Source organism: Papaver somniferum, chromosome 9 (genome assembly GCF_003573695.1).
Source record: "Papaver somniferum cultivar HN1 chromosome 9, ASM357369v1, whole genome shotgun sequence".
Lineage (NCBI taxonomy): Eukaryota > Viridiplantae > Streptophyta > Magnoliopsida > Ranunculales > Papaveraceae > Papaver > Papaver somniferum.
This window is the reverse complement of record NC_039366.1, coordinates 67,513,378-67,531,157: the sequence shown is the minus strand read 5'-3', so window position 1 is coordinate 67,531,157 and position 17,780 is coordinate 67,513,378. Positions and strand designations below refer to the sequence as shown.

Sequence of the window (17,780 nt, the reverse complement as noted above, 5' to 3'; positions counted from 1 at the left end):
CTTTATATGTCGAAAACGTATTATTATTTACCTTTAGAAAGTCCTCGAAAGAAGTTGGCCCTCTAACGTTATTCATGAGAAGTCTCAAATGATAATTTTAACTGCGGGTAGAAAAATGGTAACTCTGCCAATGACTTTGTTGTTGGGTTGCCGTCTTATCCATTGCTTTAGTGGCTTATCCCACTTGTAGTGTTCGAGAAATTCCTTGTAGAGAAGAGTTCTCGCAAACTCATCTTCTTGGTTTGTCTTAAAAAACTCAATCAATTGGGTATATGATTCTTTTTCTCGTCGTATCACATCTCGGACAGTATTGCCTTCAGGAAGTAGGATCCTATGTCGATCCGTTAAGTGTACCTGTAATGAAAGGACGGGAGGATAAATCTTATTCATTTGATACCTGTATATACGCCAAAGAGCTTCTTTTGGGCATATCCATCGAGCATATACAAACTGATTGATCTCATCTTTCGCTTCTTTCTCGTTTGATACTTCCATGAAGACGCGATCAACCCCTTTCCAAACATACTTTTACAGATATTTCACGGACTGTACACTTGAACAAATCTCAACATTGATATGGAAGTCATATTTCTTCAAAAGCCACGGATTATACGGAACAACCCAGCTGTTATTCACGACTTTTCCATTGGAGAGTGTAATTGCTCTACCATCGTCGCGTATTCTATACACTGGATACAAATCTTGGCCTTCTAGAGTTTCCGCTGCAAACTGCTTCGTAAAACGCTTCTTGCACTTTCCATCCTTCTTACAGACACTATCAACAGACAAAGCACATGGCATGTGTATCATATGTTTGAGGACGGAAGCATACAACTATGGTTCAACTTTCATCTGGTATTTCTGCTCGAACAACCTTATCGTAGTCATCTGGGGTACGTAGTTTGTCTTTCTCGTGCAGGATGATAAGAATGTGTGCGTGTGGAAGACCTCTCTTCTGAAATTCAATAACATGAACATGTGCAACAACTTTTCCAAGAACCCCCTTAGTGAACAGATCTACCTTCAGTTCTTCAAATTTGCAATGAAACACCCTCGTCGTCAGATCTCGCATGTCATGTGCCTGTTGCCCTGGTTTTAAATTTCTCCGGATCTCCTCCCAATTAGGATTACACGTCATGGTTGTAAACAAATCCGGCTTGCCGTACTTCTGAACCAATGGCATAGCGTCGTGATACCTTTGAAGCATATCACGTGGGCTTCCCGTGTAAGAAGGAGGTAGAATAACTCGTTGCCCAATATCATCTGCAAAGTGCGCACACAAACCATTCAAACATAATTTAAGACGAAATCACAACAACAAAATAGAGATGTCATTTTTGGATATATTTGACAAAATTGAAATTTCATATGGAAATGTAAGGCATAAAACTATCTTAATCAAAAAAAAAAAAAAACATAAAAAGAAGTTTAAACGGAGTCCATGATCTCTGTCAACGGATGTTTAACTTCGAAAAGAAATAAAAAAGTTGGATGGTTTCAAAGATAAGTTCTTGACAGCATATCGAAACTGATGGTTGTCAAGTAACATATTGTAGTGCTTAAAAAAAACTTATTGTAGTTGCATCACTAAGTTCTATAGCAGACTCATCACAAACTGACGAAAAATACTTTTCTACAAAAAGTATATCGAGTAACTTGAGTGTTATCTTTTCTAAGAGTCATGCTCAGTATTTTCAGGATAGTTGTTCAAGGACCTAGTTTGGAGTCTCGGTATGGAAATGTGATCGCGGTCTAAGCTTGTTTTGTTAAGTTGTGTACGGTATCATTACATATTATAACATAAATTCACAATTATAGGCATGATTAAAACATATGATTTCAACTCAGGGACACCTAAGCTTTGATGCACTGTTTCCTTCCCATTTTAGGAGCCATAAGAATAGTTTTGAACAGATTTTGTTACCTGTATTTGCATCTAAGGCATCAAGAACGCCTGAGTACCAATCATCTCGGAATGTTCTCTGGTTATCTCGAACCCATCTCAACTGCATTGTGGAAATCTTCACATAATTGTCGACCACGTAATGTTGTAGTAGTTTCCCACCATGTAACAGAATCGACCGCTGGTTTCTCGAATCTAATGACATTTGGTGTTTTTGTTAGAGAACATATAAGTTGTTTAAATCTTAAATTATAAGAATTTACATACGGACGGTACATTAACTTTACCTGTAGCATATAAGCATAGTATGCTCGACAGCTTATCCTTTTAGCATTATCACCGAAAATCGTCAAATCCCATCCAAAACATCCATAAAGATGCAGTAACGGATATTGTAATGGATCGTAGAAACATGCTGTGTCGGGAACATTCAGCAATTTCCCATATTTTGTTTCAACAATTATGTCTTGATGAAGCACTTCACTCGGTTCTTCTCCTCCAACTAAGACAGTTGCTACTTGTGGTGATGTTGGAATGTTATACGTCCGAAGAAATATTGGCTGCTCCTTTATGTGAAGACGAACATCTTGGAAGTCAGTTCCTTGCGAAATATGTCGAATAATACGTACATACGGGTTGCATTTGTCCAACATTCCCTTCATTATAACGAGCACTTCTCTGTTCAGAGGTTCTTCGGTTTAAACTGGCTCTTGTTCCTGTTCCTTTCCCTTGTTTTTCTTGGCAGCAAGGGATTTCTCCGACGAACCTTCACTTCCACTGGGCACTTCACCAGCTTTCTCATCTGGATACCTACAATGTTTCATTTGTAAAATCTGCATCAGACATAACAATTACGAAACCTAATCATGAATATAAGAGTAATCTAAAAAACCTTATTTACTAAAATCCCATGTTACCATGGAGCCAACTAAAAAGCTTATTCAATTGATTTCAGTATGATTGAACACAAATAGTCTTTGTGACTACTCGTTTTCCCGTAGTATACGTAATGTATACAGCTCTGAGGATCTGATACTAAGCAGTATTGATACCTCTGTTGAACTGATAATGCTAAGTAATAAATGATATCTAAGATCGCAATAATAACGAAGAACACAAATATAATATAAAAGCTTCTAAATTATCATGAGACACAAGAGATTACGTGGTTCGACATTTGTCTACGTCCACGGGGTAATGAGTGATTGTTTTGTATTAAGTTTGAGGTGGTTACAAAGATCTTAAATGCTTCCCAAAATAATAGAGAGAACTCAAGTGGAAGTAAATACTTAAGTTCTAAACATTAAAGAGGTATAAGCTTAAGACTAGATTTTCTATCCTAGATATTGAATGCCCTTAGTTTGTTGGTGAGGCTTGGTATTTATAGCCCCTGTTGCTCCAGTTATATCTTTGCTGCCTCTGGGTCCATCGTCTGCTGATATACCTTTCGTACCAATGGTACCTTCGTCCACTGCATACCTTCTCCAGTTGTATTCCGCCACCTCAGCTGGCTCACGTTCTTTCGGGAACTACATCTCCTTAGTACAGGTTGTACCTTCGTTCACCGCCAGCTTCCGCCAATCGGGTTCTGTCACGCCTTCTCTCTCCACGTTCCTTGATTCATGCGTGTAGATAAGAGATTTGAGCATTTAATGTTGATTAGATGCGTCATCTACCTCTGTCCCCTCGCCAGCTGCCTCTTTGTAGACTAGGATTTTACCATTCTTATCTTGACCGTTTAGTCCTTCTTTCTTGGGATGAGATAAAGTAGATCTGCGGAGGCATCCTTTGCTACTTAGGCTTCTCAGTTCATCGAAGGCTACACAGTTGAATATATGTGAAGCCACTAAGATCGTGACACGTGCTCCACAGAATATTGGTATTCACAGTTTGCCCCTTTTCTTTCATATTCTACCGTTTGGTAGAAGTGGAAGAAAACTTCTGTTACGCCGCCATTTTCGCACATACCGATTGGGTGGTCCCCACATTTCCTTTCATGCAGTAACTTCCCCTTGAATTTCGGGACATCCAAATTTTCGGATTCTCCAACCGCCTATAAGAAGGGAACAAAGATAAGGAGTTTTTATTAATTCCCTTTCTCCTTCTTCTTCGAACTGTCTCCCTCCATCTCTTTCATTGAGATTCTTTCGCTGCCAACTGCTCTTTCTCTCCTTCGATCTTTCGAGTGCTTTGGCTTCACAGTTGATCGTGCAAGTAAGTGATGCTCGTCTCTTTAGTGTTGATTCTCTTCATATCGTGCCATGTGTCTTCTTCTTTGAGTAGGGTATTACTGATGTTGCGATTATTAACTGCATGTGAGAGTTTTTGATCTCTTTTAATTGCTTGTGTTGTAATGGAACTTGGGTTCCACTCCATTTTGATTTTTGATGATAATATGCCATGATCGTTCCTTGCCTGCAATTTTGCTTTTCGTGATGTATGATATTCATTTTTGCCATATGGTGTGTTCAAATCGTTCCTTTGGTTGGTTTAGTGAAACCCATGCCCAAAGTATGTCGGTTTTTTCCCCTTTCTGTTTTTGGAATGAACTGTGATTTTCCTCCGCCATTGTTGATGGAGATGTTCTTCCTGATGGTGTTAGGTATCATGAGGATTCCAAAGAAACCTACGTGTAAGGTTCCGAAGATATCTTCGTCGACTGATCCCCCTCTGAGAATGGATCATCCTAATGCTACGTTATCTCCTCCTCCTGAGGACTCTGAGGTGCCTGCTGGTACTGAGGTGGCTACGGTTGTTGAGGGGGTTGCGGACCCTGATGTTGAAGAAGTTGTTGTTGAGACCTTCTGCCTCCTCCTCCTCACTATGAGCTTCAGAGGCTCCAACTGCGTGAAAAGGACAGCTTTGCTCATCTGTCTATTGCTGAGATTACCAAGTCTTTTCGCCTCCATAAATTCGATATTTCCTTCGTCAATGGCCCTGATGTTCTCACTGAGTCTTGGTGTGAAATGCAAAGACACACAAAAGCTTGCAAGTATACAAGGCCAAGTTATGATATAGAAGGTAAGCAGGGGGTCAGTCCACAGGGAGTGGGAGCATACAAGAGAAACCTAAGCTAACAATGGTGACAATGCACTATGGCAGTGAGCAAAGCAAGGTAAATGGCATGAACCAAGGATGCAAGGTAAAGCAGCAAAGAACCAAGGCTTTGAAGCCAAGGGCCAGGTGAGGATTGTGCACTGACTTCAGTGCACAAAAGGCTTCAAAGTGCAAGAAAAAAAAGGCAAGAAAATAAACTGAATTGAAAGCACACAGAACTGAAAATGTAAGTGACTGAGAAGGAATTGGTGGGTAAGCCAAGGCATAGGATCCACCTTGTGTCCTAATCAAATGACATGTTTCTAGGTTGAGTTTGATCCTATGCGTACATCTAGAAATAGAAGAATACTAAATTGCTCAATAGTCTGCCCCTAGCATTGGCTGTCTTTTGACAGCACAGCCAATCACAGGCACTATGTGCATTGGTATCTCCCATTTGCTCAAGCAAAACAGAGCATGGAAGTAACTATCCTAGCTTCTAGTCACTTGACAGTGCACAAGGCTTCAGCTGAGCCTTGGCCTGATGCTGTTTAGATCATGCTAACCATGAGTATAACTAAAGCATTCATACAACAAACTGAATTCAAATGCAACAGATAAACAGGATACACACATACACACTATCAACTGTTGCTAAGACAGAAATTGAAAAAAATGAGAATTGATTCAATAAATTGTTCACTGGCTAGCCCAGAGATAGTTTATAACACAACCCAACAGTACATATTTATACCCACAGATTAAAATTAGGGTTCTTCCCCCTTTTTCCAAAATCAGAAATTAGGGTTACCTAATTTGTTGAAAATTGAGCCTTGAAATCGAGCACCCATGCTTTGAATCGTCCTTATGCTCCCTCCTGAATCTTCTGCTACCATTAATTTCCCTAAATCGAGATGTTTTATCAACCTCACCTAGGACAGTTGGTGAGAGAGGATAAAACAGCTAGGTTTAGGGGGATTGTTTGGGGGTTTGTTCTGTCGGGTGATGGTGGAGGTTATGGTGATGGTTGAATGATTTGGGGAAAGGATGGTGGAGTGATTTGGGGGAGAAGATGGTGGAGTGATTTGGGGGAAGGGTCACTGTTGCAGGAGAGGGGAAGAAGAAGAAAGAGAGGGAAGAATGGGTCGATAGTTTAGGGTATAGGTATAGGTTGCTAGGGTGTTGAGCAGGTGTAGAGGATTTTGATGTTTCGCGAAGCTGGACCGATGGATGGGAAGATGGCAGATCTGACGGCGAGATGGAGTGAAGCGATGAGCGACCGCTGGATATAATACAACAAAATCAACGACGCCAGATGGAGTTAGGTTGTAGTGTTAGGCGGAGATATCAAACTTCGTACAGCAAGGGAGCGACCGTCGGATGCTTCTGAGAACTGATCTGACGGCTGAAGACGCAAGCGGGTATGGATTTGGGTTTTAGGCTTTTGGGTATAGAATATGGGTTTGGGAAATGAGTTTGGGCTTGGAAAACCTTGAGCCCACTTCTTCTTTAAGAACAACTTTCTTCTTCTTGAGCCCATTTCCAGCTTTTTGGACGTGCGCTCCATTCTTTGCGGCTTCCTTGCGTAATTTCTCCCGGCTTTTCACCACTTTTCTGCTCTTTTGCTCCGCAACTCATCCAATCTTTATTTATTACCTAAAAATGCAAAATTAAGTAAGAAAAATATTTATTCTTGAAAACAATGAAAATACAGAATATGGGATAAAATGTAGAATTAATGCATAAAAGATGAGTTAAATGCCAACAAAAAGGGATAAATATATACATATTTGGCACTCATCAAATACCCCCAAACCTGAATTTTACTTGTCCTCAAGTAAAACAAAACTAAGGAAATCCTAACTATACCACTGTCGCTGGTCTCTCGAATGCATTTAGCGTATGCACTAAGCCTTTTAAACCACTAAGTGTCCCTAGTGGACGAGTTGAAGTCTCGTGAAGGTTTGCTTAGAACGTACCTACAAAGTTCTAGGTCAAAATATAAGCTCAGATTCCATCAAATGTGACATGTGCAAAACAGTTTAAGCTCACAGCAAAATGGAGATGTCAATCTAGCTATCGAAGGCACAATCCTAGCACTGATAACAAAAAAAGACATGTGATAAGAGTGTAAAGTGTATCTACACATGTGTAAAGAAAGATCTGAAGTTATGACTACTAATCACCAAGAGATAGTTTCTCAGGCTAAGAACAAGGTCGAAATCTAGCTAGCTGTCCGGACTTTACGAGAATTGTGAATGAGTTGGAGGTATTTCACAATTACTCGCGTTGTACATCAATGGCATACACCCTCCTTGCTTATTACAATAAAACACAAAATGACTCTTTACATGACTCTTATTTACATTGACTATTCTTTTTATTTTTGGAACAAGAGATGGAATTGAATACTTGATTTTTTTTATTTTTTTTTTTTTTTTTTTTGAAAGGAAACACTTTTGATACATACAAAAGGAAACAAAAATTACATGACACTTTGCAAGAGGTAGCCCTTTTTGATGCACCCAGTTAAATTCGATGGTTGTCTTTCTTAATGTAACCTCCACCTTCTATCCCAACCAACCAAAGAACAAGCTAGTCAAGTTTCGTTCAGTATTCTAAAGTGATTGGCAATCGTAACTTCCTATCAAACACCTTGAAGATCGAGGCCATACATGTATTGGTAGATCGTGCGCGTGCAAATTTCTTATCACTATGTGAATTGTGCTAGAATCAGGGTGCCTAAATATCTAGACTAAGACTCCTAATAATACATATTTGCACAAGAGTCAACATTTCAAGGTAAATGAGCTCCATTTTTATGATTTTTTAATTTTTTAATTTTTTTTTGATTTTTCAATTTTTTTCAAAAAGAAGAAGGAGTTCGTTTTCAATTATGGCAAATTATCATGGTATCTACTCTATACCCCCAAACCTAAACTAAACATTGTCCTCAATGTTTCAAAATATGGAAAGAATTATAAAACAATATATGAAGAGGAACATGCTGAGTAGAGTAAAAGGAGAGAGAATACCCGATTGTACGGCGGCAGCTCGATTAAAACTCCGTTATTCAAGGCAAAAATCCATCATATTAGGAGTCACAATGGATGAGCACAAAATATATACAAAAGGAAATTTAACTAACACATTATCTACAAGAAAATTTGGTTTTTAATGGGATTGGACTTTTTGGAAAAAATTTGGTTTTGTTGGGAAACATTTGGTTTTGATGGGAAAACGAAAAATTTTGGTTTTTAGGGAAAGATTTGGAAAACTTTTTGGTTATTTAGGGAAAGAGTGGACCAGTTTAGTCCACATAGACTGGGTCCTCCAGGTTGGTTGTTTCAATGTCGGGTGGAAATGGCTCAAGGAATGGCTTTAATCTCTGCCCGTTGACTTTGAAAACGTTCTTGTTGGAGACATCCTCCAGCTCTACAGCTCCATGAGGAAAAACTGTGCGTACTAGGTACGGACCCTTCCATCTGGAACGCAGTTTTCCTGGAAAAAGATGTAATCGGGAGTCATACAGCAAGACTTTCTGACCAGGAGTGAAGGATTTGCGCAGAATACGCTGTCATGAAATATCTTCATCTTTGCTTGTACAGCTTGGCACTGTCATAAGCCTCATTTCTCAATTCTTCCAACTCGTTGAGTTGAAGTTTCCTTTGAATTCCAGCTTCGTCCAGAGAGAAGTTCAGCTCTTTGATTGCCCAGTGGCACGATGTTCTAATTCCACAGGTAGATGGCACGGCTTTCCATACACTAGACGATAGGGGGACATGCCAATTGGTGTCTTATAAGCTGTTCTATAGGCCCACAAAGCATCATTCAATCTCAATGACCAATCTTTCCTGGACGGGTTGACCGTCTTCTCCAGAATGTGCTTAATTTCCCTATTAGACACTTCCACTTGTCCACTAGTCTGAGGGTGGTACGAGTAGCAACCTTGTGAGTTATGCCATACTTGCGTACTAAAGACTCAAAGTACTTGTTACGAAAATGTGAACCGCCGTCACTGATGATAGCTCTAGGGGTACCAAAACGTGAAAATATGTTCTTTAGAAATGAAAGTACCACCTTGTGGTCATTTGTTCTGGTTGCTATGGCTTCTACCCACTTAGAAACGTAATCAACTGCGACTAGGATGTACAACTTGCTGTCAGACATGGGAAATGGACCCATGAAGTCTATCCCCCAAACATCAAAAATCTCCACAATCAAAATGGGGTTCAATGGCATCATGTTTCTCCTCGAAATGCTTCCTAGCTTTGACAGCGTTCACAAGCAACCAATAATCATGGCAACCTTGAACAATGATGGCCAATAGAATCCACACTGCAAGATCTTTGCAGCGGTTTTCTTGGCACTGAAATGGCCTCCACATGCTTGGTCATGACAGAAAGATATCACATCTTTCTGTTCAGTGTTGGGGACACATCTCCTAATGATTTGGTCTGGACAGTACTTAAACAAATATGGGTCATCCCAAAGGAAATGTTTGACTTCAGCCAGGAATTTAGAGCGGTCTTGTCTCGACCAACGTGAGGGCATCCTACCTGTAGCGAGGTAGTTAACAATATCAGCAAACCAAGGAAGGTCTGAGATAGACATCAGCTGTTCATCTGGGAATGATTCTCTAATCAGCTCACAATTCATCAATAGACTCTAAAGTTAATCTAGACAAATGATCAGCAACCACATTCTCACAACCTTTCTTATCACGGATTTCGAGATCGAATTCCTGTAATAAGAGTATCCATCGAATAAGGCGAGCTTTAGCATCCTTCTTGGAAAGAAGATACTTCAAAGCCGCATGGTCTGTGTATATGATGATCTTAGACCCTATCAGATAAGATCTAAACTTGTCTAATGCGAAAACGACGGCAAGCAATTCCTTCTCGGTAGTTGAATAATTGAGTTGGGCATCATTAAGGGTTTTGCTAGCATAGTATATCACATATGGTAGTCTATCAACTCGCTGTCCTAAAACAGCACCAACAGCATAATCAGAGGCATCACACATAAGTTCGAACGGAAGCTTCCAATCGGGTGGTCGGACTATAGGAGCGGTGGTGAGAAGGGTTTTTAATTCCTCCCATGCCTTCACACAAGCAGCATCGAAATTGAAGGCAACATCTTTGGAGAGAAGACTGCACAGAGGTCTGGAGATTTTGCTGAAATCTTTGATGAATCGCCGGTAAAAACCAGCATGACCTAGAAATGATCTGATCTCCTTCACAGAGCAAGGTTGTGGTAGATGTTGAATGAGGTCAACTTTAGCTTTATCCACTTCAATTCCTTTTCTGAGATGATGTGTCCTAGAACTATTCCTGAATTCACCATAAAATGGCATTTTTCCCAATTTAGAACAAGGTTCTTTTCTTTACATCTGGATATCACGAGGGCAAGATGCTTCAAACATTCGTCAAACGAGGAACCAAAAACAGAGAAATCATCCATAAAGATCTCGAGAAAACTATCTATCATGTCAGAAAAATGCTCATCATGCAACGCTGAAAAGTAGCAGGTGCATTACACAACCCGAAGGGCATACGTCTATAAGCAAACGTCCCAAATGGACACGTGAATGTAGTTTTTTCCTGATCTTCTGGAGCAATGTGAATTTGGTTATAACCGGAAAAGCCATCTAGAAAACAGTAGTGACTGTGTCCAGACACACGTTCTAGCATTTGGTCAATGAAAGGGAGCGGGAAGTGATCCTTCCTTGTTACTGTGTTCAACTTCCTGTAGTCGATGCATACTCGCCATCCTGTGGTTGTACGAGTAGGGACTAATTCATTCTTGTCGTTCTGAACTACAGTAATGCCTGACTTCTTAGGCACAACTTGAATGGGACTAACCCATTTGCTATCGGGAATTGGGTATATGATACCCGCATCAAGTAGTTTCAGGATCTCTCCTTTGACTACATCTCTCATGTTAGGATTAAGTCTCCTTTGCATTTCCCTCGATGGTTTGGCATTCTCTTCAAGGTTAATGTGGTGCATGCAAATGGTGGGACTAATTCCTTTGAGATCTGAGATGGTCCATCCTAAGGCCTCTTTGTGTTCCTTAAGTACTTCTAAAAGCTTACTTTCCTGTTCCGTGTCTAAACATGATGAAATAATGACAGGTAAAGTATCAGAAGAACCTAGGAATGCGTACTTCAACGTACTAGGCAATGTTTTCAATTCAAGCTTGGGTGGCTCAACAATGGATGGAATAAGCTTGGAATCAGAGAGTAGGGGTGGTTCCACTTCATATTTCCTTTCAGTGACGTCCATTTGAGGTACAGATTCGAGCAGAGATAGGACGTCACTACAGTATGCATCATCATAGGAATCAGGGTTAAAGTTCTCCATACATGCTTGAAAGGGGTCGACGGATAGAATGTTAGTCAACGAATCTTGCATTAATCCTTCAATCATATTAACTTCATGCACATCATCATCATCAAGATTCACAGGTTGTTGACTAATATCGAACACATTCAATTCTACCGTCATGTTACCAAAAGACAGTTTTAACACTCCATTCCGACAGTTATGATCGCGTTGGACGTAGCCAAGAAAGGACGTCCTAAGATGACAGGAATGTGACAGTCTGGGTTTTGTACAGGTTGAGTGTCTAAGACAATGAAGTCTACGGGAAAATAGAATTTGTCAACCTTGATCAAATCTTCGACCACTCCACGAGGAATCTTGACAGATCGGTCTGCCAGTTGTAGAGTGATAGATGTTGGTTTCAACTCCCCAAGACCTAACTGCTCATAAACAGAATATGGCAGTAGGTTAACACTTGCACCTAGGTCTAATAACGCTTTATTGACCGTGTGTTCTCCTATAGTGCAAGAAATTGTTGGACATCCTGGATCCCTAAACTTGGGTGGAGTTTTGTTCAGAATGATGGAACTCACCTGCTCAGCTAAGAAAGCACGTTTTTGCACATTGAGCTTGCGCTTTTGAGTACACAAGTCTTTGAGGAATTTGGCATAAGCAGGGATTTGCTTGATTGCTTCAAGAAAAGGAATGTTGATGTTGACTCTCTTGAACAGATCTAACATCTCATTGTAATGGGTACTTTTCTGTTGATAGATCAATCTTTGAGGAAATGGGGCAACAGGAAGATGAGTTGGCAAAGGGACATTCACAGCAGTAGAATTGTCAGATTTTCCAACTTGCTCAGATTCTTTGGTTTTCTGGGGTTGTGGAGACAGCGTGGAATTTGTATCAGATTCATTAGGTTCGCCCACGTTGTTCTCGATGACTTTACCACTTCGGAGGGTGGTAATGGCATGGATTTGATCAGGTGAGGTTTCAGTGCAGGATGTTGTGCCTGTTTGAAATATCCTCTTTGGATTTTGTTGGGGTTGGCTCGGAAGTTTAACCCTTTTCTCTCTCACATATTTGATCCATCTTTGATCTAGATTTTCTCTGACTTTGCATCAAACTCTGGAACATTTCCTCTAAGGTGGATACTCTTGTCGTATTGTTTGAGGATATGATTGTTGTTGAGAGTTTGATTGTTGTTGAGGGTTTCTCAGGGTTGATAACCTTGATTGTTTTGATAGCTCTGATTGGGTTGAGATGGTCCTCCTTGAGTGGGTCCTTTTGACCATGAAAAGTTAGGGTGGTTTCTCCATCCTGGATTGTAGGTCTGTGAATAAGGGTTATGCTTTGGTTTTTGAAACATGGCATGTGCCTGTTCAAGCCTAGACTCCTGGACTGCAAGCAAATCTGGACAATTTTGGAATTGATGGTTGGGGTCGTTACAAGCAGCACAAACAGACGAAGCGACATGTTCTCGGAGTAGTGGTGGAAGGTTTTGAATTTTTATGTAGTTCTAACTCTTCTAATCTCCTAACTATTGATGACATGTTTGCTCTTCCCTCAAAATCCGCTTCAATCCTAAAGCCTTTGCTTCGGATGTAGTCTTTCTGGTTTCACGGATGGATTCCCACTGTTGCGTCTTTTCAGCTACTTCAATCAAGAAGTCCCAAGACGCGTCAGCAGTTTTATCTACGAATAGACCATTACACATCGACTCAACCGTTGTTCGGGTGGACACATCTAGACCTTCATACAAAATTTGCACAAGTCTCCATTTTTCAAAACCATGATGGGGACATTGGAGCAATAATTCATTGAATCTCTCCAGGTATCTAGCTAAGGTTCACCTTCTAATTGCACAAAGCTATTCAGACTTTGACGAATTGTCGCAGTCTTGTGGTTCGGGAAAAACTTTTTGAAAAACTCCTTTATGAGGTCATCCCATGTCATGATGGATTGAGGCTGTAAAGCATAGAGCCAGGCCTTTGCCTTATCTTTCAGGGAGAAAGGAAAAGCCTTAACTTCAGGGTTTCGTCGGTCATTTGAGTGAAACGCAGAGTTCCACAAATTTCCTCGAATCTCTCACGTGGTGGTACGGTTTTCATTCTCAACACCTCTAAAAATAGGAAGCATCTGTATTGTGCTTGATTTCAGCTCATAATGGCCATTAGCCTCGGGCAGCAAATACAAGAAGGTTGACTGGCTCTAGTTGGGTACATATAATCCTTGAGGGTACGGGGTTCTCCCATTGTTTCTGGTTGATCTGGACTGTCTCCATCAGAACTTAGAATTTCGATAGGTTCGTCTGGGTTAATTCTAACAAGTCTGTTTGTCTGGTCTCTGTAGGTCACAATCATGTCCTAGTAGGTACCTTAACTAACATGTTGGTCAGACAGAGCAATCGGAAACAATTTGGCCCACAAGGGTTACGAAGATTTGGTTTTGAATGGGTTTTGGTTTTAATAAGGGATTTTGTTTTTGGTTTAAAATTGGGCTTTGGAAAAGTTTTTGAACTAAACCTAGCATAAATTAGCACAACTCATAAAAGAAAATAAAAACAATAATAATAATTGAAACAAACCCATAAAAGAAAAAAGAAAAATAAAAGAAAAATAAAAGAAAACAAAAAAATAATTACAGTCCCAAATAAAAAAGAAAAAGAAAATAAAAATTATTACAATCCCAAATAAATAATTAAATTAATTATTACAAGCCCGAATTTGAATTTAAATGAGGCCCAAGTGGGTTAACTCATGGGTTAGGCTTACTTGTTTTTTGGAGGGAAGCCCAAAAATAGGCTTTTAGTCCCCTTTTAGTTGCACAGCCCAGTTGGGCTTTAGGATCGTCCTAAGCAGCTCACGTCCAAGCCCAGCAGCAACAGGTGGAGCAGAGCCCAGCAGAATCTGCAGCGAAGCCCAGGAACAGAAGTTGCAAGCCCAGCGAGATTGAGGTTACTAAGCCCAGCTCAGTTGGTTCAAGCCCAGCTCAGTTGGTTCAGAGCCCAGCAGCAGAGGGTGCACAAGCCCAGTTGGCAGCCCAGCAGGCTTGGCAGCAGCAACAGCAGCAGCAGCAGCTTGGCAGAGGAAGCACCAACAGCAGCAGCAACAGCAGGCTTTGGCTTTGGCTTGGCAGCAGCACCAGCAGCAGCAGCAGCAGCAGCTCAGCAGAGAAGGCAACAGCAGCAGCAGGCTTTGCAGCAGCAGCTCAGGTAACAGCAGATGGCAGTACCACTCCCCGGCAGCGGCGCCAAAAACTTGGTGTGAAATGCAAAGACACACAAAAGCTTGCAAGTATACAAGGCCAAGTTATGATATAGAAGGTAAGCAGGGGGTCAGTCCACAGGGAGTGGGAGCATACAAGAGAAACCTAAGCTAACAATGGTGACAATGCACTATGGCAGTGAGCAAAGCAAGGTAAATGTCATGAACCAAGGATGCAAGGTAAAGCAGCAAAGAACCAAGGCTTGGAAGCCAAGGGCCAGGTGAGGATTGTGCACTGACTTCAGTGCACAAAAGGCTTCAAAGTGCAAGAAAAAAAAGGCAAGAAAATAAACTGAATTGAAAGCACACAGAACTGAAAATGTAAGTGACTGAGAAGGAATTGGTGGGTAAGCCAAGGCTTAGGATCCACCTTGTGTCCTAATCAAATGACATGTTTCTAGGTTGATTTTGATCCTATGCATACATCTAGAAATAGAAGAATACTAAATTGCTCAATAGTCTGCCCCTAGCATTGGCTGTCTTTTGACAGCACAGCCAATCACAGGCACTATGTGCATTGGTATCTCCCATTTGCTCAAGCAAAACAGAGCATGGAAGTAACTATCCTAGCTTCTAGTCACTTGACAGTGCACAAGGCTTCAGCTGAGCCTTGGCCTGATGTTGTTTAGCTCATGCTAACCATGAGTATAACTAAAGCATTCATACAACAAACTGAATTCAAATGCAACAGATAAACAGGATACACACATACACACTATCAACTGTTGCTAAGACAGAAATTGAAAAAAATGAGAATTGATTCAATAAATTGTTCACTGGCTAGCCCAGAGATAGTTTATAACACAACCCAACAGTACATATTTATACCCACAGATTAAAATTAGGGTTCTTCCCCCTTTTTCCAAAAGTCAGAAATTAGGGTTACCTAATTTGTTGAAAGTTGAGCCTTGAAATCGAGCACCCATGCTTTGAATCGTCCTTATGCTCCCTCCTGAATCTTCTGCTACCATTAATTTCCCTAAATCTAGATGTTTTATCAACCTCACCTAGGACAGTTGGTGAGAGAGGATAAAACAGCTATGTTTAGGGGGATTGTTTGGGGGTTTGTTCTGTCGGGTGATGGTGGAGGTTATGGTGATGGTTGAATGATTTGGGGAAAGGATGGTGGAGTGATTTGGGGGAGAAGATGGTGGAGTGATTTGGGGGAAGGGTCACTGTTGCAGGAGAGGGGAAGAAGAAGAAAGAAAGAGGAGAAGAATGGGTCGATAGTTTAGGGTATAGGTATAGGTTGCTAGGGTGTTGAGCAGGTGTAGAGGATTTTGATGTTTCGCGAAGCTGGACCAATGGATGGGAAGATGGCAGAACAATCTGACGGCGAGATGGAGTGAAGCTTGTAGCGACCGCTGGATTATATAATACAACAAAATCAACGACGCCAGATGGAGTTAGGTGTTGTAGTGTTAGGCGGAGATATCAAACTTCGATGTACAGCAAGGGAGCGACCGTCGGATGCTTCTGAGAACTGATCTGACGGCTGAAGACGCAAGCGGGTATGGATTTGGGTTTTAGGCTTTTGGGTATAGAATATGGGTTTGGGAAATGAGTTTGGGCTTGGAAAACCTTGAGCCCACTTCTTCTTTAAGAACAACTTTCTTCTTCTTGAGCCCATTTCCAGCTTTTTGGACGTGCGCTCCATTCTTTGCGGCTTCCTTGCGTAATTTCTCCCGGCTTTTCACCACTTTTCTGCTCTTTTTGCTCCGCAACTCATCCAATCTTTATTTATTACCTAAAAATGCAAAAATTAAGTAAGAAAAATATTTATTCTTGAAAACAATGAAAATACAGAATATGGGATAAAATGTAGAATTAATGCATAAAAGATGAGTTAAAATGCCAACAAAAAGGGATAAATATATACATTATTTGGCACTCATCAAGTCTCTCATCCGGGATTTTTCTTATGATGAGAATAACCTCCTCATTAGCGTTGTCCAATTGGCCGCAGGTATGCTCCTCCCTTTGTTTAGTAGAAAGGATCTCTTCTACTATGATGTTTTGTCTTCGAGGGATGACCCGACAAACAAGACTTAGGTTAGAGGAGTTATGCAATATACTGGTAATTACTGGCGTGCCCTTCGCGAAAGTTGGTACCGCAGCAAGGCCAAAACAACCCTAGAGTCTTATGATCCCTTTGCTGAGGGGAGATCTAAGCGGGAGGATTATACCCCTTCCAACTTCAATGCTATGTATGGTGATGCTATTCAGAATAGTAATCTTCTTCCTTGAAGTGTTGGTCCTTGTCGTATCCATGTTACTGCTAGGCATATTAGGGAAGGTAATAGCCTTCGCTTGCTGGAGGAGATTGATAAGACTGGTTTGACTACCATCCCCTATTCTGCTAGGCTGCCTTTTCCAAAGTCTGATCGCATTCGTCTTTATCACGATGATCGTTGGGCTCGTACTCCTCTTCGTGTGGTTGGTCCTTGGGCTTATGGTTTTACCACCGCGGATCCCTTAGTTCCTCGTTCAGCTCGTTCTTTGCCCAAGAAGTATGATGGGTATCGGCCTTGGATTTTTAATCCTGCCCTTTCCCATGAGGTACCTTCATTTTTGATATCTTCGTTCGCTTTGATATCTTTGTCTGCTTTGTTACCTTTGTTCTGACGGTTTTCTTTTGCAGTCTGCCCCTGCTTCTTCTGCTGGGACTGCTCCAGGTTCTGCTGGTAATTCTGTGGACAAAAGGACTAGGAAGAGAAAGGATTTGGTGGAAATGCCTGCATAGGTAAGGATCATTATCATACCTTTGTGCTTGTAAGTTCCTTAGTACCTTTCCCCTGATTCTTAGCTGACGCATGTGTTTTTTTATAGTCTTCCCATAGGAAGGGTAAGTTGAATACCGTCATTGATCTTGATGCTTTGGATGATGATCCTAAGGCTGTCGGTGAGGTACCAGGTGACGAATACATGGAGGATATCGAGGATACTCGCCTCAGCCCTCATTTGGATGATATCGAGGAGGATTTTTCCAAAGATAACCCTAGTCTCGTCCGAGTTGCCTCAGTTGAGGGTGAGAACCCCCTTGTTGGTGGTGGTGCTCAGTTGGTAGAGCATGTTAGTGTTCAATCCCCTGCACCTTCGCTGTCCTTGAAGATGCCTTCGTTTTATGCTCCTAGCAAGGCTTTTACCGTTACGTCCGTCGTTGTTGGAGCTGCTGTTGTGGCTTCTAAAAGTATTCCTTCGTCTCCTGCTACCTCCCTTCAATCAAGTGGTTCGTTTGCTAAGGTTGTT

The 17,780-nt window shown here is 41.1% G+C and overlaps 1 protein-coding gene across 1 annotated transcript; it reads right to left on the bottom strand.

The window, feature by feature from the left end:
- Positions 1-809: 809 nt before the first annotated feature.
- Positions 810-2,048, bottom strand: LOC113307871. Its single transcript, XM_026556335.1, has 2 exons — positions 1,925-2,048; positions 810-1,263 (listed from the first exon to the last, which is right to left on the bottom strand). Exons 1-2 carry the CDS (start codon positions 2,010-2,012, stop codon positions 842-844), a joined length of 510 nt encoding a protein of 169 aa, XP_026412120.1. The 5' UTR covers positions 2,013-2,048; the 3' UTR covers positions 810-841.
- Positions 2,049-17,780: the final 15,732 nt, after the last annotated feature.